A 22,529-nucleotide genomic window follows, 5' to 3' on the forward strand; every position below is an offset into this window, starting at 1 on the left:
GCAGGTGGGGGTCCTGCAGCGCCCAGCGGCGGAAGGACCCATGCCACCCGCATAGCGACTCAACCCGCCGTCCTGGACCGGCTAAGGGCTTCCATCAATGATTCCATCCATAAGGTACCTAGCATCCTCCCCGGCCATTCCAAGGTTGCTAGAATCAACCACTGGTATAAGGTAATACATATGCTCTTACGGTAGGTTTCTAGGTATGTTTCTAGGTGCAATAAAGATCTGCCTGAGTCTCTAATCCTGTCAGAGGCACAACCCACCTGGATCTGGAGAATAAACCCCGGAGGTTTGACCAGCGAGACAGATGTGCATTTAGCAAAGCCCAGGGCATCCATGGGTACATATGCATTTGTGCCGCTTGAACCTCGATCGGGACGCTCAATTTCATCGTGAAACCATATAGCATGGCTAATCCAGCAGTGGTTTTGACGGATCGAAAACCGAACGTTAGGTTGATATGTAAGTGGTAGAGTTGGTGGCATTGATCATTATCACCGGCTGCTTGTCACTGTGCCCACCAATACGACGCTTGTTTGGCTGAAGTGTCCTATGATTAAGTGGTCGCCTCTCCCGGAAAACGTCAGCCTCGCACACTCGAGTCAACAGTTGCCCCATTCAATACACAACCTCCTTCTTCACGCTATCTACATTTTAGACCCTATTTTGCTGCATTGCTATGAATGAATCGCTTTTCAATCGATCGCACTTTGCCGAGGTGCCATCGTGGCGCACAGCAACAATCTCAAGCTGCAAATTGACATAGCGAGCGAGGCTGTAACATTACCCCCCAGGACCATCACCAGACATGTCTGAGCGGAGGACGGTGGAATCTGGGCCGTCGCGACATACTCACTCAACGCCGGCGGCATCATTCCGTACGTCATCTGTCTCTGTCTGTGTGAGATCAAAGCTCTAACGGACAAGACAGCAACACACAATTCGCCCAGGACATGGTTTCTCACATCCTCGCTGTCACCGCTATGCATCCGCCTGATCCGGCTCCTGCTCGCTCACGGCGACTACGTGGTGGCCTGTCTTCCGCCACACGAGATCGAGGATGAAGACAGGAGCGCCGAGTTCCGAGAGCTGATCAACGAGTGTAAGAGTAACCGCAAAGACCGAGAAGGCTGGAAGGACCGCCTCCGCCCCCTTCGCTGCGATGGCCGGAGCATGGGCCAGTGCGGCGCCGCCATTGCCGAAGCCGTCCAGGTGTTTGGCCGGATAGACATCCTGCTATGCTGCAAGTCTGAAGGTGGGTTCGCATAGGCGAGAAAGGAGGAGCAGTAACAGACGCTGATTAAACCAACCCCAACTAGCCGTCGTTGCTACAGTCGAGGAGCTCTCGGCCACGCCGGCGACGCGTACTCTGGTGCGCGACCAGTTCGAGACCATCTTCTTCTCGCAGGTCAACTACATCAAAGCCTCGCTCCCCCAGTTCCGCGCCCAACACACAGGCCACATCATGATTCTGACCAGCATCGGAGGCCACATTGGCACTCCCGGCATGACCACCTACACAGCCGCCACGTGGGCGCTCGAAGGGTACTGCGACTCACTGGCCTACGAAATTGCCCCCTTCAACATCAAGGTCACCATTGTGCAGCCCAACAAGGAGATCCAGAGCCTGACCAACAAGATCATCTTCGCCCCACAGCTCCCCTTTTACGACAATGTTGGCGAGTTCAGCATGGCGCCCAGCATGCGCGAGATGCTGGGCAACGTGCTCAACGCGAACCCGGACACGGCCCTGGACCCGTCCGATCCTGACCAGATCCAGTACCGGTACCCGCGCCTGCCCGCGGCGGCCTACGACAAGCTGGTCATGGAGACGGTCCACGCCCTGACGGCCATTGGCGGGCATGAGAACCCCCCTGCGAGGCACATTGTTGGGTTTGAGGGTGCTATAGCTGTCAAGGAGAAGCTGAAAACGGTGACAGAGGAGCTCGAGGACTTTGTCGAGGCCAGCGTGGCTGTGGATATCTTTGAGAGCGAGCTCCAGAATGAGGCGAGACTGGGCCACTCGGTGATTGAGGCTGCTGCGCCGAGTGCAGCATCCGATGCGTGATGGTATGTATGAATTATGGTTTACTATGCCACCTGCGCCGGCTGGGTATGTCCTGTGCTTGTATATGCGCATCTTGGATATAAGGCTTGGATGATTTGATGATGGATGCTTGCTTTAGGTAGTGTAAGACTCTGTGCGGGCCGGTTAAGGGGCTCGATTCAGGGACCAGGTAAGGGAACATTGCGATTACCTAGTGCTACGTTACGGAGTTGTACTGTTGTAGGGGTAGATTACCGTAATTTACCGTTACTACGTCCTAGCAGGGGTAATTACGACAAAGCGTCTTCCACTGCCGAAGCGCCTCCAAGCCAAATTGGGACTCGACATTTCACATCGCGCAGAGCTCTTGGCAACGAGAGTGTCGGGCTTGCAACGCTTCCGGGCACGACACGACTTCTGGTCTTTCAGCACTTGTACAGTACATACTCTTGCGACCCCGTACTGCATTGTACATAGCCCGCTCTTTGTGCGGACCAGGCCCAGCCACTGCGACGGTCCCCCTCGATGCGCAGCTGCCTGGCGGTCTTGCTTCGGCCCTCGTCATGTTCCTCCTCCTGACCTAACGCTCTCTCTTACTCTCTCTTCTGCTTCGCGAGGGTTGGGAAGGGAATGGTCGTGGTGCAACAATGGCTCTAGACCCCCTCCTCCCCATCGCCCCGGCGAGGGTCAAGGCCTTGGTGCTGCCCGTCGGCCACATCAAACGGGAACGCTTCGCTTCTTTTGTCGACCGTCTCAAATCCGAGCAGGTCGTCTTTCTCGGCGAGGTCACTCCCGATCCGCGCCCACATAGAAGTATGGTACACTCCATACCCGAACGGCGCATGAGGAGCTACTGCTAATCATCTAAACCTGTGCTGTCCAGACATGTTCTCGCCCTTAGCGTTCCCCGCCGGTGCCATGTTCTACGATCTCACGACGCACCACCCCCTACCCTCCCACCTCTCGCTTTCGCCCTTTGATTTGTTTCGGGAGCCTCTCGCCGTCATTGCCGTAGCCGATGGCGCTGAGCTGCCCAACGTTGCGTTCAGCAAGCGACAGTCAGGGGGCAAGACTGTCGAGGAGGCGAACATTCGAGCCCTCTACCAGGGATTGGAAGATTTGCGAGATCGATACCCGAAAGTGCTTGCCCATCGAGTGTTGGTGTTCGACTACCTGCCGTCCAAAGAGAATCCCGTGCCATTACCCGAGGGCATCGTCACCATACCGCCTGCCGAACAATCCAAGCGGACCACCATCAAGACAGTCATGTGCGACATTTCCGCGTTGATCTTGGCTGAGATGACCACTCTGGCGAGATCTTACGAAGGAATGTCGTTTATAGACTCACCGGGGCAGTCTTTGACCCGCGGCGAGACAGGGGACGATCCGGTTGGGGTCGCGAGGAGGAATTCGCAATTTGCTCTGCCGGTCAATCGGTCGGCATCTGCGAGCGGATTTCTCGATCGGAGCCATGTCCGCATGTCCATGCCCCCAGTCCCTTCAAAAGGGGTTCCGCTCAGCTCCAGCAATTCTACTCCGGCCCGGCCGTCAACCCCGGTCGGGGAAAAGGTTCTCCCACCCCCGCCTTCCACGTTTGACAGCATCATGGGAAGCATGGAGACCACTAGCCCCGATCAGAGAGGGGGACACGCACGTCCCGATACTGCGGAAGGGTTCCGGACTCAAAGCCAAGACCGCGTGTCGGTTCAGGGGTATGGGCCCGGGGGGCTTAACGAGAAATGGAGGAGCAAAGGAAGGTGTAGGATTCAGGTTGTTGTTGGGTCGCTCTATCTCCAAGCTGGCCTGTGGAGTAATGCGCTCAAGGAGCTCAGCGAGGCAGCGACTGTTGCAAAGTCAATTAATGATCATCTCTGGCATGGGAAAGCCCTGGAGCTCGCTCTCATCAGTCTCTTGCTGCTCGGCTGGGCTGGTATCGAGTTTCAGATTCCCACAGTCATGCTTCCCCCCCATGACAAGGGCACGGGCATCGCGGCTGCGGTTCAAGAAGCTGAGGCTAAAGACCCCAACCAGCCTCGCTGGCTGCGGAATCTTCAAGTGTACATGCCAGAGTTGCTCGACCGCATCATTGGCCTCTATTCCAGGATATCAGCCGAGCACTTGCCTCCTTTGCCCTTTTCCGAGGCCGTCATCAGGTTTTGCAGAATGCTCTCCGCACTCCACATTGCCAACGGAAAGCTCTGTCAACAGTCGCTGGATATGATGGTGTTTAACACTTTGCCCGAAAAGCCTCTGACCACGTCGCCTCGTTTCACCATCCAGCCGACGCGCACACTAATTGTTTCCACCCTGTTCAGGGCATTTCCGGCTTCGTCCTCAGAACTCCTCACTACTATCGACCGCATCGTGATTCTCAGCGGCATCGCATCTGTCCTTGGGCATTTAGGCTTCCAAAGGAAGAAGGCCATGGTAATTAGGGAACTTGTCTCAGTTCTGGTAGGCGGCTTAGTCGAAGCGCGCACACGGGGCGCCGCCGACGTTGGCATACATCCAGCTGCCGGGTTGGTTGGCCTCAATGGCGCAGCCGGAGCAGGCGGAGTGGGAGCGCTGGACCTTGCCGAGGACGATATCGAGCACGGAATCGAGGCCTTTCTGGGGTCTTTGCTCAAGACATACGGAGTTGTCCGCTATGATCTGATTTCGGATGGCGAGGAAGATTCTTCAGATTCTGCAGTTGTGGCACGAATTCAGAGACAATCCGCCGCGAGATTCTTTGGAATGCAGAGTGTCAAAATCAACATCCTCCGCTCCTGTATAAACTTCTCCGAGGCTCTACCGGACTTCGCTGGAGTGCTTAGGTACTCGAGCGACCTGTTGCGAACAGCCGGCCGCGGCATTGCTCCTGGGCCACGGAGGGAAAACGCGTACCCAACAATAACCAAGGAGGAGCAAGTCCGCCTGATCACTAACATCCTCAAAACGTCCAAACTGTCTGTACGCTTGGGCCTTGGCCCCTTAACAGCTGAATACTGGGACGAGTTCCTCCTCCGCGGGGTCTCTCTGGACCCGCTGCCTCCGACCAAAACTCCTGTCCCACATGCAAAGACGGAACTCCCAGGAATCACCGCTTCACGGAGCTCGCAGGATGTTGATCCTTTTATCTACAACCCTTTCCTCAAACGGCCTGATACGGCAACAGTAGATCGTACTCTGGTGGCTGGCGAGCCGGCCAGCTTCAGATTGACGCTTCAGAACCCATATGAGATAGAAGTCGAAGTGGAAAGCATTCGACTGGATACCGAGGGTGCCGACTTTGAATCGGCAGTGGGGAGTATTGTCATTGGTCCCTATCGCACCCAGATACTGCGCCTGTCTGGCACACCCAAGAGTGCAGGAACGGTCAAGGTTACGGGTGCCATCATCAAGGTCCGGGGCTGCCGGGAACGGAGATTTCCCGTCTTCTCGGAACCGTGGGCTCCAGAGGACGAGCCCAAGACCAAGGCTCCTGGGCTTGCTGCGCTCGACGCAAACGCCGCATTAGTATCACCCGCTATTCAGCGCCTCAAGCCCCAGCATGTTGAGCTCAACGTGATTGCTCCCCAACCTGTTGTTGTGGTCAAGTCATCGACTCTTCCGCAGTCGGCGGTTATGATACTGGAAGGAGAGCGCCAATCGTTCTCCATGACTTTACAGAACCTCTCTACCACTACGCCGGTGGATTTTCTCCTCTTCTCTTTCAAAGACTCGACGCAGGAGCCTTTGCAAATGGCGCTAAACAACCGTGATGCGACAGCCACGGAGCTCTATGAGTATGAGCTTGTACTAGCCAAGAAACACCCGCTTCGCCTAAAGAACCGCGACGACAGTCGGAGATTCATCCCTCCTGGCCAGACTGCAACGTTCGATTTTGAGATATTTGGCAAGGCGGGTCTCACCCACGGCCTCATCCAAGTAGACTATGCGCACCTCGGTGTACCGCACGACGAAGTGGCCGAGAAATTCTACACGCGCCAGGTGTCGATGGAACTCACCATCACGGTCAACGCCAGCGTCGAGATCGCACTGGTTGACGTCCTCCCGCTCACGGGCAGCATCCCGGAGCCGCTATGGGCTCGGACAGCCTGCCATGCAAAAGAGGAGGGCCCGTCGGAGCTTGCCGAAGATTCGCACTGCTTGCTGTTGCTCGACCTCCGCAATTCCTGGCCCAGTCAAATGCTCGCCATGCTCGAGTCTACCGACGGCTTCAGGGTTGAGGAGTACATACTTCCAGGCAACACCTCGCGCGTCGTGCTCCCCATCAAACGGGTCTACCTCGAAGACCCGCACGCCTTCATCCCTGCGCTCAACCCGGCGCGCCAGCGGCAGTTCGTCGTCAGCACCAAGATCTCCCCCGAGGCGGAGCGCGCCAGCCGCGAAGCCTTTTGGTACCGCGAAAAGGTGCTCGATACGCTCAAGGGGACATGGCAGGCCGTACCAGCCGGCGGCGGGGTGGCAGCCACGCGGTCGGGGGAGATTGAACTCCGCGCGCTGCGCTTCACGGCGCGCATGATCGAGTCAATCAGGGTCGACGAGGTTGACATTGACATATCTGTCATCGACCCGGCCACGGGCGAGCCGCTCACCAACCCCTCCTCCCAGACGAGAAACAGCCACGTCGTCTACGTAGACGAGTTCCTCCAGCTCCGCGTGCGCGTGACGAACCGCTCTGCGCGGCCCGTCCACCCCGTCCTGCGGCTCACGCCCGCGCTGTGCCACCGCCCGTTCAACGTCTCGCTCGACTTTACGCGCAAGCTGGCCAAGTTTGCGTGGAACGGGAATCTGCAGCAGGTACTGCCCGTTTTGAGTCCTGACGGCGGAGTGGTGGAGGTGACGATGGGGGTTACGGCGCTCTGCAGGGGGGAGTTTGAGATAGCGGGGAGCGTGGAGGAGGCCAGGATCTGGCCTGATCCGCAAAACGAAGAGGAACGAGGGGAGAGGAAGAGAGAGACGACCGAGAAGGAGGCGCAGGCTATCATCCTTGGCGCGGCGCTGGGTAAGAGGGAGAGGAGGGTCTGGCATGCACGGAGGCCGTGTCGGTTGGTTGTTACGGATCGGGAGGCGGAGGCGGGGGAATAGTACATACTGTGTGGGAGTTACGGGGATGGATAGAGTGGTGGTGTGGTGAACCTAAAGTTGGGTTGGTAAAGGGGGTGGGGTTAAAGCATTGGTGTTACTGTGGGACAATGTGAGCGTTGCGCAGCGTTTTGAGAATTTGGGAGTGGTGAATGAGACACAAGAGTCATGTCACATTCTCGCGACCTGTGATATATCTTGCCGCTCTCCGTATATAATACCACAAAGCAGTTACTCTTAGACGCTTACATCTTCTCGGTGTGTAGGCTTCCTGATACTAAGCGAATTTCAGTGTCCATAAGTATGCATGGCTCGTCCGAATACTGTGGAAGAGGGTTGGGGTTGTAGGCACGCAGAAACTTCAAAGCCATCTCAACTAGCCTAACGTTAAGGTTAGACCTTTGTCAGATTTGACTTTCCAACTCAGATCTAGACTCGAGATATATTCGCCACTTGCTCTCGTTCTTGCCATTGGTGTCAAGCAACATCGCTTAGGGTGCCTTGACGCTCATTTACAAATGGATCGTGATCACTTTCAACATTTCAGCCCCTTCTAGTTTATATAAGTCCCACCCGAAAACAAGCTGGAAAGTGCTGTTAGTGAGAGAATTCCATCTTACACTTCTGTTTTCTATCCATTACACTCGGAAACAGCCAGGGGATAAGGACGGGGAACCAGCAACAACAAGGGGGGAATGAAGAAACATGACACGCCGCCCGCGCATCCTCTTCCTCGACGCCTATGACTCCTTTTCAAACAACATCACCTCTTTGCTCACAACCCTTCTCGACGCCGACGTCTCTGTGCTGCCAATTGACTCCCCCCTTTTATTGGGACATTTCACCTCAACCTCAACCTCAACCTCACCTTCATCATCCCCGTCCCCATCACCGCCACCGAGAAATGAAGTTGAAGACTCCCTTCATGCCCGCTTCTGCGCCGAACTGCGCCGCTACGACGCCCTGGTGTGCGGGCCGGGCCCGGGTTCGCCGCTCAACGATGCCGACGTCGGCGTCATGAAGCTCGTTTGGTCCCTCGCCGAGGACGACCTCGTGCCCGTGCTCGGCGTGTGTCTGGGGTTTCAGAGCCTGGTGGCCGCGTGCGGCGGCGGCATCGGCAGGCTGCGCCGCGGCATGCATGGCATGGTGCGCGAGATCATTCACCAGCAGGGAAACCATGAGGAGGGGGAGGGGGAAGGGGGTATGGGAAACATTTTTTACGGGGTCGGCCGCTTCAAGGCGACGCTTTACCACAGCCTGTGCGGCGACGTCGGGCAGGGCGAGGTTATGTCCGACGAGGCCTGGCAGGAGGCGAGGTGGCGGCCCTTTGGGCGGTGTCCGGATCTGCTGCCGCTGGCGTGGGTCGAGGAGGAGCGCGACGGTGCCAACAACAAGGAGAGGATCCTTATGGCTGTCAAGCACAGGACCAAGCCCTTCTGGGGCGTGCAGTATCACCCGGAGTCGGTCTGCACCGAGGCCGAGGGCAACAAGGTCATTGTGAACTGGTTTCGGGAGGCGCAGAGGTGGAACCGGGAGCGTGGGCGGACGCCGGTGCTGGAGGGGGAAGGGCTGGCCAGGGCGGCGACTAGGCCGAGCTTGCTTTCGCGATGGGCCGAGGCGGCGTCTAAGGAGAAACAGTGGTGGGACGTGTTGGAGGCGGATCCGGTGCTGCATTCTGTGACTGTGCAGTTGCCGCGGGGCGTTCAGGTGCCGGATATCGTCGAAGCTGTCGAGCCCGAGGCCGCGGAGCGCATCGTGCTCGATTCGGCCAACGCGGCACCCGCAACGTCGAGGCCTGACGTGCGTGGGCGGTATAGTATCGTGGCTACGGGGCTGGCGGAGGCGTTGCGCATCGAGTACCACACGGGCGACAGTTATGCCACGGTCAAGGCCGGGCGCCTCGGGGGCCTGCCTGTGAACCTATCGCAGCAGGTCCCACTGGCGCGCTATGGCGGTGTCTGGGCCCTGATTGCTGGGTTCCACGAGGCACGTCGCCTTGAGGTGCCAGAGCCATCAGCGACACCATTCGTTGGTGGCTTCATGGGATATATCACCTATGAACAAGGCCTGAGCGATATCGGCGTGGCCCTGAACCATCCACGTCTGCACCATAGGCCCGACATCTGTCTGGCATGGATCACCAAAAGCATCGTGGTCGATCACCTGCTTGGCGTGGTCCACGTTCAGCATCTCCGCTCCAACAGTTCTGAGTCGGACACCTGGCTAGAGAAGACGGCAAACAAGCTGTTATCTCTGCAAGTTTCTGGACGCCGAGCTTCCTCCGACTTTCGGAAGGAGACACAGCAGTTCCAGCATACCAAGACGCGACGTCCATCCAGGAGTATCGCAATCCAGACGCCCCTGACTAAGGAATACGAGAGCAAAGTCAAGCTCTGCCAAGAGTACATCGCAGCAGGCGAGTCCTACGAGCTCTGCTTGACCGACCAAACCACCATCACCCGCCCCCTGAGCGACCAACCCCTGACGAACGATTCATCATCTCTCCCACAACCCCCGCGCAGCAAGCAGCAGCAGCAGCAACGGCGACAATCATCCTCCTCTTCCCCTTCTTCCACCTCCATCCCCCCCTCATCCTCCTCATGGTCCCTCTTCAAAAGACTACGCACCCGCCAACCAGCACCCTTCGCCTCGTACCTCCGCCTGGGGGGCGCTACGCTGGTGAGCGCGTCGCCGGAGCGCTTCCTCGCGTACGACAGGTCCACTACTGGGCGCTGGCGCTGCTCGATGCGGCCGATGAAGGGGACGGTGCGCAAGTCGGATTCCGTCGCGACGCTCGCGCAGGCCGAGCGCATCCTGCACGTGCCCAAGGAGGAGGCCGAGAACCTCATGATTGTCGACCTCGTCCGCCACGACCTCCACGGTGTTTGTGGCCCCGGCAATGTTTCGGTCCCGCACCTGCTCAAGGTTGAGGAGTATCAGAGTGTCTTTCAGATGGTTACCGTTGTCGAGGGCCAGCTGCCGTGCGTGGTAGCAAAGCCGGGAGAGGGACAGGGGGTGGCGAATCATGAGGGGAAAGCGGTGGTTGGAAATGGTGGGAGAAGGACCGCGTATACCGGCTTGGATGTCCTCGCTGCCAGTCTCCCGCCTGGTAGCATGACTGGTGCCCCGAAGAAGAGGAGCTGTGAGATTCTGAGGCAGGTGGAGGGCTTCAAGGAACGCTCGCTGTACTCAGGCGTGGTGGGCTACATGTGTGCCACCGGCCGGGGCGATTGGAGCGTCACCATTCGCAGTCTGTTTCGCTGGGATGATGAACAAGTTGCTGTGCAGGGAGAGGAGGGAGAGGAGAAACTCGAGGTGTGGCGGATTGGCGCTGGTGGGGCCGTCACTATTCTGAGTACCCCTGACGGTGAACGGGAGGAGATGTTTACGAAGCTTGCCGGACCGCTGCGGGTTTTTGGCGAGGCATGATGGACGGGCTATTTGACTTGACATTTGACCGGAGTTTATCATCAAGGTCATGGGCATGGATGGGTAGACGGACTTTTGGAAAACGGATACTCAACGTGTCTGCCGGTTGTTTTCTTATATGACTGGGCGTCAAAACGGAGGCTACATGTGAAATTTGGCTCAACGGGGCATTTTCATGGCAGCGCTTTAACGCATTGTACAGATACACCATACAAATCAGATAGGGAGTTAGGGGGTATACTTCTGGGATACACGAGTATATGCGCCATGGTCCCAGTGTTATGCCTCCCCAAACCCAGCCTCTGTCCCTGATAATCTCTTGTCAAAAGCCTAATCCAGTCCGCCGTTCGCCCATTCACCCGCTCGCCACCCATCATGCGCATTAAGGAACCGCCATGTTGTACACCCAAAACAGAGAAAGCAACTACGAGCAACTTCTCCCATTGCCCTTCCCGACCCATGCTCCGTGACCTAAGCTTCGCCGCCAGATCAACCGCTTATGGTATTCCATTCCTCTCCTAAAACTCCTGCTCCTCCTGGAAGAACATAGAGAAGCTGATAATGGTCCCATAAATCAGCAGCCCTCCAATGACAGACATGACCATGGCGGGGATCGAGATGATGTTTGAGTGCGCGAGCAACACGGGTAACGCTGAAAGGAACCAAGTCAGTTCATGATCTCTCCACTTCAAACACAAATCGCTAGGAGAGGGGGAAACGCCATACCAATACCCATCACCACCAAGAACCCAGTACAGAACCGCCCCAGATCCAGCACAGCCGCGCCCGAGCTCTCGACAAAGTCATCCGGGTTCGCGCAGTGGCTGCATATCCAGTTGGGCACGGGCGCGAGCACGTAGGTCGCCACGACGAGCAGTGGATAGTAGGCGTGCCAGAGCGCGCACGAGAGGATGACGAGGAGGAAGCCGACGGCCAGGACAAAGGAGAGGGCGATGATTGTTTTTAGACCTGCTGTTGGCATTTTGGGCTTCTTCTTCTTCGTAGCGTATTATTAGTCCCGGTCTTGGTGCTCCTTTCCGTTGGCGTCGGTTGTTGCGCCCGTCGTGGGTAGCTGCGGGAGATAATGGGCGTCGGAGAGAGTTGGTGCTCGTGAGGCTGCGGCTGGAGCGGGTATCAATCGGAGAGGGTAAAGACGGAAAGGGAAGACAGCGCCGGTCTGGTGAAATTTTCGACGATGAGAATTCGGTGAGTGCGGCGTCGGCGTGGCTACTCTTCAGACCTTCTGTCGGTCCTTGGGTTGGCGCTTCCGGGTTCCGATGACGCTGGGTTTGGGGTTGGAGTTGCGTGACGATCTGAAGCTGGGCAACGTTAGCTACGTCGTCAGCCTTGGCGACCCTGGCTGAGGCCGCTGAACAAGCTACTTTTTACTTTGGTAGCTGAGCTCTTAAGCGGGGTTCTGCGGTATCGGGAACATACTGTACTCACTCAGGTAGGAAAGGATTGTAACGAGCTGTAAATTACCATAACTTACACGCCGTCTGCCGCCTTGCCTGGGCGACGACGAAGCTAGGAGCTGCCTGGCACTGTCTGCGGAACTACCTAAGCTTCCAAACCTCAACTCCCAACGCCTCCCAAAACAACCTACACTTTTCGAAGAACGACGAATTCCGCCCGATCGAAGCCGTTACTGTACTGCGGGCCACCCCTTAAAGCCAGACTGCAGCACTTCCCACCATGTTCAGAAACAACTACGACAACGACTCGGTGACATTGTAAGCTGCAGCCGGAGGAGCCCGCCGTGCCAACCCTAGGCTAACGTTACGCTTCGCAGTTCGCCGCAAGGGCGGATATTCCAGGTCGAATACGCGGCAGAAGCAGTCAAGCAGGGCTCGGTCGTGGTAGGAATTGCAAGCAAGACACACGCCGTGTTGGTAGCAATCAAGGTTCGCGAACCCGCCTCATCGCTTTCCAGCCGAGCTTGGGATCACAACTAACTAACCTCCTACTCCCCGCTCCACCCCTCAGCGCAACGCCGAAGAACTCTCATCCTACCAAAAGAAGCTCTTCCCCATCGACGAGCACGTCGGCATCGCCATTGCGGGCCTCACGTCGGACGCGCGCGTGCTCTCCAACTTCATGAAGCAGCAGTGCCTCGGCCACCGGCTGACGTACGGACGCAACATGCCCGTGCGGACGCTGGTCGAGATGATTGGGTCCAAGGCGCAGATCAACACGCAGCACTACGGCAAGCGGCCGTACGGCGTGGGCCTGCTGGTGGCGGGCGTCGACGACCAGGGCCCGCACCTGTTCGAGTTCCAGCCGAGCGGCATGACCGAGGAGATGGTGGCCTTTGCCATTGGCGCGCGCAGCCAGATGGCCCGGACCTACCTAGAAAAGAACATAGACGCCTTCCGGGGCTGCAGCCGCGAGGAGCTGATCCGCCACGGCCTGCGCGCCCTCAAGGAGAGCCTGGTCCAGGACCGCGAGCTGACGGTCGACAACACGAGCGTCGGCGTCGTGGGCGCCGTCAAGGCCGATGACGGCACCACCAAGGTGGAGCCCTTCCGGGTGTTCGACGGCCAGGAGGTGACGGCGTGGATAGAGAGCGTGGCGGACGATAAGGAGGGTGGCGCCGGCGAGGGCGAAGGCATGGAGGTGGACTCATAGGACGCTAAAGACGAGGACCGGTGACACGATTTTAACCCCAACGCCATGTCCAGCATGCGCGTTTGTACATCACACCCAGCGATCGAGGGAAGACTATGCGGCCTTCGCCTCCTGCTCGCCGTGAGATGACCTTCTTCTAGCCTAGGCCTACCAGTCTGAGTGCTGGTGCGTTCAAATTCTCGATGCCTTTGTTGGCTCTTGTCTAGATTGACCCTCTGTAACGCCAAATGGTCAAAGCCAAGGTGCTATCTACTTTACTGATTGTTCCATGACAACTTAAATACAGCGTCGGAAACTTTGTAATCCCTCAACGCCTGGATGGCCTCCTCGGCCGACTTGGCCTCGACCAGGATCTTCCTGTTCTCGCCATGAATAAACCCCTCCTCCACACTCCTGCGAATCCAATCCAGGATACCGTCGTAAAACCCATTGATGTTGAGCACAACGACCCCCTTGCTGTGGATGCCCAACTGGTTCCACGTCGCCGTCTCGAAGAGCTCCTCGAGGGTGCCGTACCCGCCGCTCAGCGCGATGAAGCCGCTGCCGGGACCGCCTTCCAGGACCTCCTGAGCCATCATGCGCTTGCGCGTGTGCATGTCCTGGACGATGGTCGTCCGCCCGAATACCTTCTCTTCGGGGACTGCCAGATGCTTGCCGTTCTCGCCATTTAACTGCTTCGATGTGTATGTCGGGTCGCGCTCGTAGCGCACCAATGCCTCGGGAATGATGCCATGCACCGAGTCCGGCCCTGACAGGGAGACAAGCGTCTTTGCAACTTCACCCATAAGCCCGACTGTGCCTCCTCCGTAGACTATCCCAGGGAAAAAAGGTTAGACATCTCCGCTTACGTATCTGTTTGGCAGGAGGGAGACTCACCAAGGGCGATGTTGTTGGCTGCCATGGCCCGGGCAAGCGCGCGGGCAGCTTCTACATGGGCCGGATCATTGCCCGCCGAAGAACCGCAGTAGACGCAGATCTTGGTCCTCTTCGACGCCGCGCTTGCGGGCGTTGAGGTGCGAGAGGCAGGGAACGAAGCGCCACCGGATTCCATGCTGTGTTCCGGTAAGCGGAGCGGTGGATACTTGTATCGATCGGGTGGGCGGTGTTGAGTGAGACTGATATCGTAATCCTGGGAAGTAGGACGGTTTATAAGGCGATGGGTGGTCTCCTTCTGTGAGTCACTGGACACGATACGAAGACAATGCCTAGTATATTATATTTATGTCGCTGGTTGGGAGGAATTTCTGTCTGGCCCCGCGGGTTGGGTACTTTGGGTTCGCTGGGCGACTCAGAGAGTTGTGGTGGAGTTGCAGATCGGCAGGAGAATCGAGGGGCGTGCTACAGAGACGCCGAGTGAGTGGACGGAACCGAGAACAAAAAAGCAAACGGTCATTGGCACCCAAAGGCCAAAGAGGAATGCCAGCTTATCCCCATTCTTATAACAATTAACGTTACCACCCTCAGAGCCACCGTACCTCGAGCCGGTGCCCTGTTGCGCCGTACCTACCCGCTATCTTGTGCCCAGGAAGCCTGGACTTGGGCCGCTGTTATGTCATACCTTCAGCTCCATCAGGGTCCCACGCATCTGTCACGGGATGCCCGCCTGATGGAACCATGTCAAATTGTCGACCGCCCAGGTAAAGGCTGCATGTCTCCCACACCCAATTATGTCCTGATCGAAAGCGCACTGAAAATCAGGCAAAGTACCACAAACAAATTGGATGGCAACCGCTGGACCTCGACCTCCCGTCGTTGACGGGGTGTAAGGTACAGTACCGAATTGCACTGCGGATACGAAGTCAGGTTTTGTCAACTCGGCGGGGCATCTCCAATCGATACCGGTATGGCGTCAACGGGAAGGGCGACAGGATGATTGGTTGTTTCGCTCTCCAAGCCCCCACCAACCCCACGCAAGGCCATGCTGTCCGATTTGCAGCTGAACCAGGTCCCTGGAATTGCCCCAGGTTACCATTTACCAACTTACCAGGTGCATTGTCTGCTTGTCCAGGGACTCCAGGCATCGCGACGGCGATTCCTCAACTTCACACTTCGGACGCATCTCAGATCTACACTGCGTCGAACACCTCTCTAGAGCGCAATCAGACGTGCTGTCCTTGGTCTTCCCATAATTACAAGATGCCGGAAGCAGATGCCGCGGCAGGCGGCCAGCCTCCGCGACAGGAGGCGCAAGGCGGAGTATGTTGATGTCCCATCGAGTCGCGGCCATTCGCTGGCGTTAGGCTAACCGGCTTCCAGCAATCCTTCTTTATGAAGGTTGTCCAGGGCATTGCGATGTACATGGCCATGCAATTTGTCATGAAGCAAGTCATGGGTACCGGGTCGAAAACCACAACAGTCCAAGACGCCAACGGAAACGTCGTGAAGGTTGCGACCGCGAGCCAAATACCGCCATACAGCGAACGGCCTACAAAACTGAACGAAGGTGCTATCTACAACCATGTGCCGCAACTCGTGGCCCCGATCTGGCCCGACAATAGCGCAGTTGACATTATTGTAACTGTCTCGCCGTCGTTCGTCCCCACGCCCTTGAAGGACCTTCCCAGGGAGGCCATCGTGTTTGAGGAGAAACAGTTCAGGATAGGCAATTGGACCGATAAGCGCACAGCAGAAGGAACCATTTCTGTGCCGACACCTGTCCAGCACAATGGCACGCTTTGGGGACATTTCTATGTCGGGCTTTCAGGAGCCCTCCTGGATCCTACACAACCAAACTACGATCCGGGCTCGGCTTACCACTTTGTTCACCCGCTTACCCAATACATTCCCAAGAAGAAGGAGAGTAAAACAAGAAACCTACTGGGTGACTCCGTCGAGTCTAGCGAGGAAGCGGCTGAAGAGGAGCCAGAACAGTCTGGCCCTGTCATTGCGAACTATTACCACCCAAACGTGTCACTGTCGTTCATTCCAAACTCGGGTGTCATCTCCATCGCCCAAGCCCACCCAGCTGTTCGTCACTATATTCACCTTGAGACAACTGGCGCACGCGACGGGTCCGGCCGCAACTCGTGGTATTATCCCATTCTCTTTGTCAACACTTTCTGGCAGCTCAAATCCCACATGACGCTCCTCAACGATACTGTCCGGACCCTCCCCATCCGCGTCGACCTGAACAATCTGGCCGATTGGAAGTTCAAGACTATGGCTTCGATTGAGGCGAGTGCCAAGGCAGCGGCTCACCAGGCAGCATTTGGACAATCACTGCCAGGTGGTGGCGACGGCAGCGAGATCGAAATGATCAAGGAGATCTTCTTCGACACCAACCCGATCCTTTTGGGCGTGACCGTCGTTGTTAGCATTGCCCATATGATTCTGGAGACGCTGGCGTTTGGCTCCGACATTGCACACTACCGCAAGAAGAAGGATAATGTGGGCATATCGGTGCGAACCATCCTCGGCAACGTTTTCATGCAGACCGTCATCCTTCTCTACCTCATTGACCAGTCCCAAAACACGAGCTGGATGATTCTGGGCGGCCAGGCGGTCGGCATTGTTATCGAACTCTGGAAAATCACGACTGTTGTCAACGTCCGGGTGCGACCAGCACCAGGATCCCTGATACCCTGGCGGGTATCGTTTGAGGACAAGCACAAGCTCAGTGAGACGGAGGAAAAGACCAAGGAGTACGACCAAATTGCCTTCAGGTACATGTACATTGCAGGCGTCCCGCTGCTGATTGCCTACGCCATATATTCGCTCATATACGAGACACACAAATCGTGGTACTCGTACATCATCACGACGCTGGTCGGCTCCGTCTACGCATACGGCTTCCTGATGATGGTGCCCTCGCTCTACATTAACTACCGCCTCAAGAGCGTGGCGCACATGCCTGCCAAGGCCATGATGTACAAGTTCCTCAACACCTTCATCGACGACTTGTTTGCCTTCACCATCAAGATGCCGATCCTGCATCGCCTTGCCACATTCCGCGACGACATCATCTTCTTCATCTACCTGTACCAGCGGTGGGCCTACAAGGTTGATTACAGCCGTGTCAACGAGTTTGGCCAGGGTGGTGAGGATGAAGAGGTTAAGGATGAGAAAGTGAAAACGGAGAAGGCATTGCCCAGTGGCTCTGCGGAGCAGGCTGCCGGAAGTGCGGCGATCAAAGCGACCGGGGCAGCGGCACCCAAGGCGACGAAGAGGAAATAGTGGTGGGGGGAATTGTAGAGGATCATGCATGGCTTTCTTTCTTTACGAATAGAGATAGATGCTTTTCTGAGGACCCAGCGCTCTCAATTGACTTATTCCGAGGACCTGGCACCTAAAGGAGAGCCAGTGACACTACTTCGTAGTCAAGCGGAGCCGATCATCACCCACTTGGGTGACCGGGTTGCAATGCGCCCACACTTTGAGCCATTCGAGTGAGTGTGATCGATGCTGCAAGTTCCCGGCCCCGTAGGGCTGAGCGGCACAACAAGGGGCTTCAAGGAGAGGGGTTGTCTATCCCCATTGGACCATGGACCACACCAAACCTCCAGGTACTACACCAAGATATGTAGATAGTGCAAAGGACATCGAATACTCAGATATCCACCTGGCTTAGTGTCATACCAGAGTACCACACTCTCGATAGGTTGTTGACGGTGGTTACCCAAGTATAAACCCCCATCCCACAGGACCCCCGGAAAGGCTAGCATGGAGGCACAGCACCTTCCCAGAATGGCAATTGATAGGGACGCACTAGTACTCTGTTAACGGCGCACTAGTACCCCATAAGGGTTAGGGTTATTGCTGGCATCCGCCCCCATCTTCCTACGCCGGCCCCTGCGAACCCATCTTACTACAGTTCAAATCAACGCAAAGTAAGCTCAGGAAACGCAATTACAGGCCATTTCTTCCACTTCAATTCAATTGCGTTCAATTCAATTGCGTTCAATTTGACTGCGTTCAATTTGACTGCGTTCAATTTGACTGCCTCGAATCCGACCGCCTCGAATCCAACCACCTTTTCCATCGCCAATATGCCTCGAATCTTGGGAATCAATCACTCCCATCAGTACGAGTGTGACGAAGGTTTCCCAGACCTGTTCAAGTAATCGATCCGCCCGTCGTGGAAGACCGTGAGCCACGCCAGCAACGCCAGCGACGCGCACATGGATACATCAGGCTCCCCTACCGCCGCAAGCTCCCGTACCGCCCGCCCCGCGAGGCACGCCCCACGGCTACAATCGAGCATTCGCCGTCACCTCTTCCAATGGGAGCTCGCCGACTAGCCGGCCGCCTGTTGTAAAGACCTATATGGCTGGATCACGAACGACGGTCCGTGACTCCTCCTAGTGGGCCTGCTGCTGGTTAGTGTAGATCCTGCCCGCTCTATAGTAGGCGCGGGTATAGATACTATAGACGAAGCGGACGAAGTGGAAGAGGGCCGCTAGCGATGAGGGACGGCCTAGAGGACGCGACATAACAAGGGCTTGGAATAAGGGCGCAAGGCAGGGAGGGTAGGCGGCTGAAAAAGGAGGTTGGGCTAACTGTTGTAAATTGAGCAACCTTTAGTAAAGTAGTGTATTTGAGCGAATTCAGCGATTTGAGCTATTTGCAATGGGTTCTAGTACGTTGAATTGAACTGCAGTAAGATGGGTTCGCAGGGTCGGCGCAGGAAGATGGGGGCGGATGTCAGCGATAACCCTAACCCTCATGGGGTACTAGTGCGCCGTTAACAGGGTACTAGTGCGCCCCTATCAATTGCCCCCAGAATTCAATGTACAGTACACGCAGCCGTCCAGATCCCAAGTCAGGCTATATAACCGAAAGGAAGCTTGCCTCTTCCTCACGATCCCATACTTACCCTTATTGTAAGGTATCTCGGCCGCTTGCCCCAGCGCTTGCCAACCCCGTACTAGCGCCGCGAGGCCGCCGGAGCTGCCCCGCAATACCCCCTGTAAGATCCCACTGCCAAGAGAGCCTTATAAGGGGACCCAGTGTCCGGTAATCCCATGTGAAGTCGGCATGCGCAGCCTGTCTTTGTAGCCCCAAGCCAAAACCAACAGTTCCTCTTGGGAGAACAGACTCGGAAACTCAATGATCGCGGATCTTTAGGGGCTGGATTGGTGTTCTTGCGTAGTGAAGTTGCAGTGCACGCATTAGATCACTGACTACTTACTCCGTAGCGACTGCTCGTCTGTCGCTTACACGGGCACCAACCAAGCTCCGTTACACACAGCAATCGCCCCTCGTGACCCTGGTTCGGGTTACCATAACCTCAAAATACGAAGCATATAACCCCGGGAAACGGAACAAGCTAGGAAGTATAGGAGAGGGAGAAGGGGAAAGCGATGAGCAGCGGCGCCGGCCGCGCCAGCCGGAAAGGCAGTGTCGGCAGCAGCAGCGGCGGGGCTGGCGGCAGTTCCGAGACAGTCGGTACTCTCCTCGCAGCCATTGCAACAGCACTGACGGATGCGCTGCGCATTCTCATGTTTGCCGACAAGCGCCAATGGGGGCCCGACGAGTTCGAGCAGACCCGGGTTCTCGAGCAGGCCCTGGACGGGGCCAAGAAGGACTTCCAGGAGATGGCGCCGCTTGTGCACGGCCAGTTTTACTACGAGAACGACAGGACGGGTGAGTGATGCGATGCGCCACTGTTTGTCTTTGGACTCAACGTCCTTCCCTTGATTACTATACACACAAGCCTGACAATCTCATGACCCAAACAGTCGAGTCCCTAGAAGAGCTGCGCCACCTCCTCACCAAATTCGAGTTCCACTCCCAAAACTTCAAAGACTGGGCACGGCAAGGCGGGCCCATCAACCCGACCTGGGCGCGCGAGACGGCCGAGCTGAGCGGCGAGCTCCACCGCGCCCAATGCCGCGCTGCGCGACGCATCTTTGCCGCCGAGCAGGAGGGCTCCCGCTGTCTGGGCTCGTTCCAGGTGTACCGGCAGCAGAAGCGCAACGATGCGGAGCGGCAGCAGCGGCGCCGGCGCGAGAGGGAGGACGACCTGGCGCCGTGGCAGCAGCAGCAGCAGCAGCAGGTCGAGGAGGACGAGGAGGCCCGCCAGAGAGGAGAAACCACCCCCGGCGGGCGGCGGCGGTCCAACAGTCTGGAGGAATTGGTACCCGTATGCAATGCGGTTGGAAGGTGGCAGCGGCTGGGCGGAGGGACCCACGACGCCGCGTTCGTGTGCGACTTTTGCGGCGGGTTCATCGTGTGGCCGGATCTAGGGAGCATGCCATCGGCGAGGACACCGATCGCCGCGGCGGGATACCCCCATTGGCAGGCCAAGGGGTTAAGTGCGACGACGGGCGAAGAGAAGACGATTGTGTTTGCGCCGCTGGCCATAGCGAATCATGTAGCGCCCGAGCCGGGGGAGTGGCAGGCGGGTTTGATATGTCCGTACTGTGAGGAGGATACCTATCTTGATGAGGGGGAGGACAGCTCTGAGGTGAAGTATGTCCAGGATGATAGGGGTTTTCCGGACTTGGAAACCTTTCGGGCCCATCTCGAGTGGTATCACACGGCCTTGCCAGTGCCGCCGATATCAGCACTGGCGTCGGCATTGCCCTCGGCGGCTTCCAATTGCAGCATTATGTAGCGGCGTTTGGCGTTTGGGTTCTGGAGTTTGGAGTTAGGGTGCGAATATTTCAGGAGGGAGTACATACTTGACGGGGTTGGACAATATTACGTCCAGGTCTGGTACATACCGAATGCGATCGCATTCTACGGCCGTTGAGAGCGCCGACAGTTCTCGCCTTGAGCATAATGGGCTGCCCCTGAAAACCTTGAACCATTTCCCATGCTGTGCTGTGCAGAGTGCCTTCTTTGAAATGTGCATTACGGGACAGAAACAAGACCTATAGAAAACATGACGATACAGACACATACCGCTTCAGTTCCAATCCCCAAACTCCGATGCTGAGCGTTATAACCAAGCAGCAGTATGCAGCGCAACAAACAGCCTCCACCATGATCCCGCATCTTCTCCTTCAGTTAAAAGAACCTCCACCAAACGAATACTAATATAATCAGCCCCAGCGCCGCAAACGGCCCATACTGTTTCATCATCAAGTCCCAGTTGATCTTGACAGCCGCCCGCCTGTACTTTTTGCTATCGTCCCTCAACCTGCTGCTCAGCTCGCCCATCCTCTCGAGGCTATCCCCCCGATACAACAAATCCTCAATGTTCTTGGTCATGACCTTTGTCACGTCGCGCAGCTCGTCGTTGAGCTTGTCAAGGTTCTGCGTGGCGCGCGCGTCGCTGTAGGTGGCCTTTGTGCGCGTGATGAAGGTGTCGAACTCCATGAAGGCGTAGGGCCGCAGCACGGGGCTCATGAGCTGTTGCGCCGGGTACGTTGTCGAGAACTCGGTCGCCAGGTCCGAGAGGTACGTGAAGGCCAGCTTGCGCGGGTATGCGCGCTCCGTGATGGCCACGTAGACAATGTCGGCCGAGATGAGGTAGTGCAGCGAGTACGCGCCGCTCTCGATCGACGCCTGCGGCTCCGAGTTGCGGCTTAGCCGTCGCAGGATCAGCTTGACTTGCGACTTGACTTCCCCTAGCTCCCGCTCCGTGTCCGAATCGTCCACTGACGCGCACAACATGAGGCCTGTACGATTCGAGCGTTAGTATGGAAAAGAGCAAAGGAAAAGGGGTCGCCTCGATTCTTACCATCGAGCCTCGCAATCTGTGTTGAACGAATCATCCTGGGTGGCCTCTAAGCTGATATATCGGCTTTTGCCCTTCCTGGTGTTGACAATTGCGAATGGGCCAAGCTGCGTAGAGCTGTTTGCGGGTTGTTGGTATTTGTGGACCAGATATACCTTGATAGGAGATGGGTTGACCAGTACCTAACGTGGCTTTTCAGTCTAGTACAGTACTTTAGGGACTATGTCGTCATCAAATTTTTAGAGGTTCAGGTGAGGAAGTATTGACTGGCACCAAGAGCTTGCAGTTATTTCGTCCTGAGTCTGGTAGATGCAGAATTAAGACCACCATCACTGCAGAAGTGCATCAACACCTGGCATGTTGGTTGGTGTCTGTTTAGGGTCGCGGTCAGTTGCACAGCGGAGCGCTAGCCCGTCAACAAGCAACATCCCCTGTAGCGTACTCCCCGTACCCTGCCCGATCGCGCTGAGTGGGTCTACTCCGGTAACCTGGAAGGTGGGCGCCGGCAAGGCTGGCCAATACGATATTCAGGGGTACGAACATGCTAAAGGCTTCACTCCAGCCTCGTAACTGGACTCCCGGCAGCGCCTCCTTCGTTTGTCCCATTCTCATTCTGTCCAATACCACGCCAACAACTTGAACCCATGGGCCATTTATCTTTCTCGGCATCTGCGCTCTGCTCATTCTTATTCGACTGTTCTCAACATACAATACCTCGTTGAATTGACC

The 22,529-nt window shown here is 56.7% G+C and overlaps 9 protein-coding genes across 9 annotated transcripts; 6 read left to right on the forward strand and 3 right to left on the reverse strand.

Annotated features, from left to right (window-relative positions):
* The first annotated feature begins 579 nt into the window (after positions 1-579).
* On the forward strand, positions 580-2,335 carry N656DRAFT_781521 (NAD(P)-binding protein). The gene is made up of 3 exons (XM_064815598.1): positions 580-881; positions 935-1,258; positions 1,323-2,335. Exons 1-3 carry the CDS (start codon positions 812-814, stop codon positions 2,069-2,071), a joined length of 1,143 nt encoding a protein of 380 aa, XP_064668310.1. The 5' UTR covers positions 580-811; the 3' UTR covers positions 2,072-2,335.
* Positions 2,336-2,392: 57 nt separating this feature from the next.
* Positions 2,393-7,349, forward strand: N656DRAFT_757048 (hypercellular protein hypA-like protein). The gene is made up of 2 exons (XM_064813135.1): positions 2,393-2,863; positions 2,934-7,349. Exons 1-2 carry the CDS (start codon positions 2,698-2,700, stop codon positions 7,121-7,123), a joined length of 4,356 nt encoding a protein of 1,451 aa, XP_064668311.1. The 5' UTR covers positions 2,393-2,697; the 3' UTR covers positions 7,124-7,349.
* A 98-nt stretch (positions 7,350-7,447) lies between these two features.
* N656DRAFT_757050 (para-aminobenzoate synthase) lies at positions 7,448-10,549 on the forward strand (the record flags this gene model as incomplete). Its single annotated transcript, XM_064813136.1, has 2 exons — positions 7,448-10,101; positions 10,180-10,549. The coding sequence occupies exons 1-2, from the start codon at positions 7,826-7,828 to the stop codon at positions 10,547-10,549; spliced, it is 2,646 nt and encodes an 881-aa protein (XP_064668312.1). The 5' UTR covers positions 7,448-7,825.
* Positions 10,550-10,664: 115 nt separating this feature from the next.
* N656DRAFT_781524 (vacuolar protein sorting 55) lies at positions 10,665-11,971 on the reverse strand. The gene is made up of 2 exons (XM_064815599.1): positions 11,276-11,971; positions 10,665-11,201 (listed from the first exon to the last, which is right to left on the reverse strand). Exons 1-2 carry the CDS (start codon positions 11,529-11,531, stop codon positions 11,068-11,070), a joined length of 390 nt encoding a protein of 129 aa, XP_064668313.1. The 5' UTR covers positions 11,532-11,971; the 3' UTR covers positions 10,665-11,067.
* A 273-nt stretch (positions 11,972-12,244) lies between these two features.
* N656DRAFT_799864 (N-terminal nucleophile aminohydrolase) lies at positions 12,245-13,177 on the forward strand (the record flags this gene model as incomplete). Its single annotated transcript, XM_064817931.1, has 3 exons — positions 12,245-12,282; positions 12,342-12,453; positions 12,536-13,177. 3 exons carry the CDS (start codon positions 12,245-12,247, stop codon positions 13,175-13,177), a joined length of 792 nt encoding a protein of 263 aa, XP_064668314.1.
* A 254-nt stretch (positions 13,178-13,431) lies between these two features.
* N656DRAFT_713195 (uncharacterized protein) lies at positions 13,432-14,228 on the reverse strand (the record flags this gene model as incomplete). Its single annotated transcript, XM_064811876.1, has 2 exons — positions 13,432-13,988; positions 14,054-14,228. The coding sequence occupies 2 exons, from the start codon at positions 14,226-14,228 to the stop codon at positions 13,432-13,434; spliced, it is 732 nt and encodes a 243-aa protein (XP_064668315.1).
* A 1,085-nt stretch (positions 14,229-15,313) lies between these two features.
* On the forward strand, positions 15,314-17,350 carry N656DRAFT_713329 (cleft lip and palate transmembrane 1; the record flags this gene model as incomplete). The annotated part of the gene is made up of 2 exons (XM_064811886.1): positions 15,314-15,373; positions 15,434-17,350. 2 exons carry the CDS (start codon positions 15,314-15,316, stop codon positions 17,348-17,350), a joined length of 1,977 nt encoding a protein of 658 aa, XP_064668316.1.
* Positions 17,351-19,045: 1,695 nt separating this feature from the next.
* Positions 19,046-21,140, forward strand: N656DRAFT_781529 (uncharacterized protein). Its single transcript, XM_064815600.1, has 2 exons — positions 19,046-19,759; positions 19,855-21,140. Exons 1-2 carry the CDS (start codon positions 19,477-19,479, stop codon positions 20,730-20,732), a joined length of 1,161 nt encoding a protein of 386 aa, XP_064668317.1. The 5' UTR covers positions 19,046-19,476; the 3' UTR covers positions 20,733-21,140.
* Positions 20,930-21,994, reverse strand: N656DRAFT_201391 (snare-like protein). Its single transcript, XM_064808866.1, has 3 exons — positions 21,983-21,994; positions 21,804-21,917; positions 20,930-21,741 (listed from the first exon to the last, which is right to left on the reverse strand). Exons 2-3 carry the CDS (start codon positions 21,835-21,837, stop codon positions 21,128-21,130), a joined length of 648 nt encoding a protein of 215 aa, XP_064668318.1. The 5' UTR covers positions 21,838-21,917; positions 21,983-21,994; the 3' UTR covers positions 20,930-21,127.
* Positions 21,995-22,529: the final 535 nt, after the last annotated feature.

Source organism: Canariomyces notabilis (genome assembly GCF_033297395.1).
Source record: "Canariomyces notabilis strain CBS 508.74 unplaced genomic scaffold N656scaffold_18, whole genome shotgun sequence".
Taxonomy (NCBI): Eukaryota; Fungi; Ascomycota; class Sordariomycetes; order Sordariales; family Chaetomiaceae; genus Canariomyces; species Canariomyces notabilis.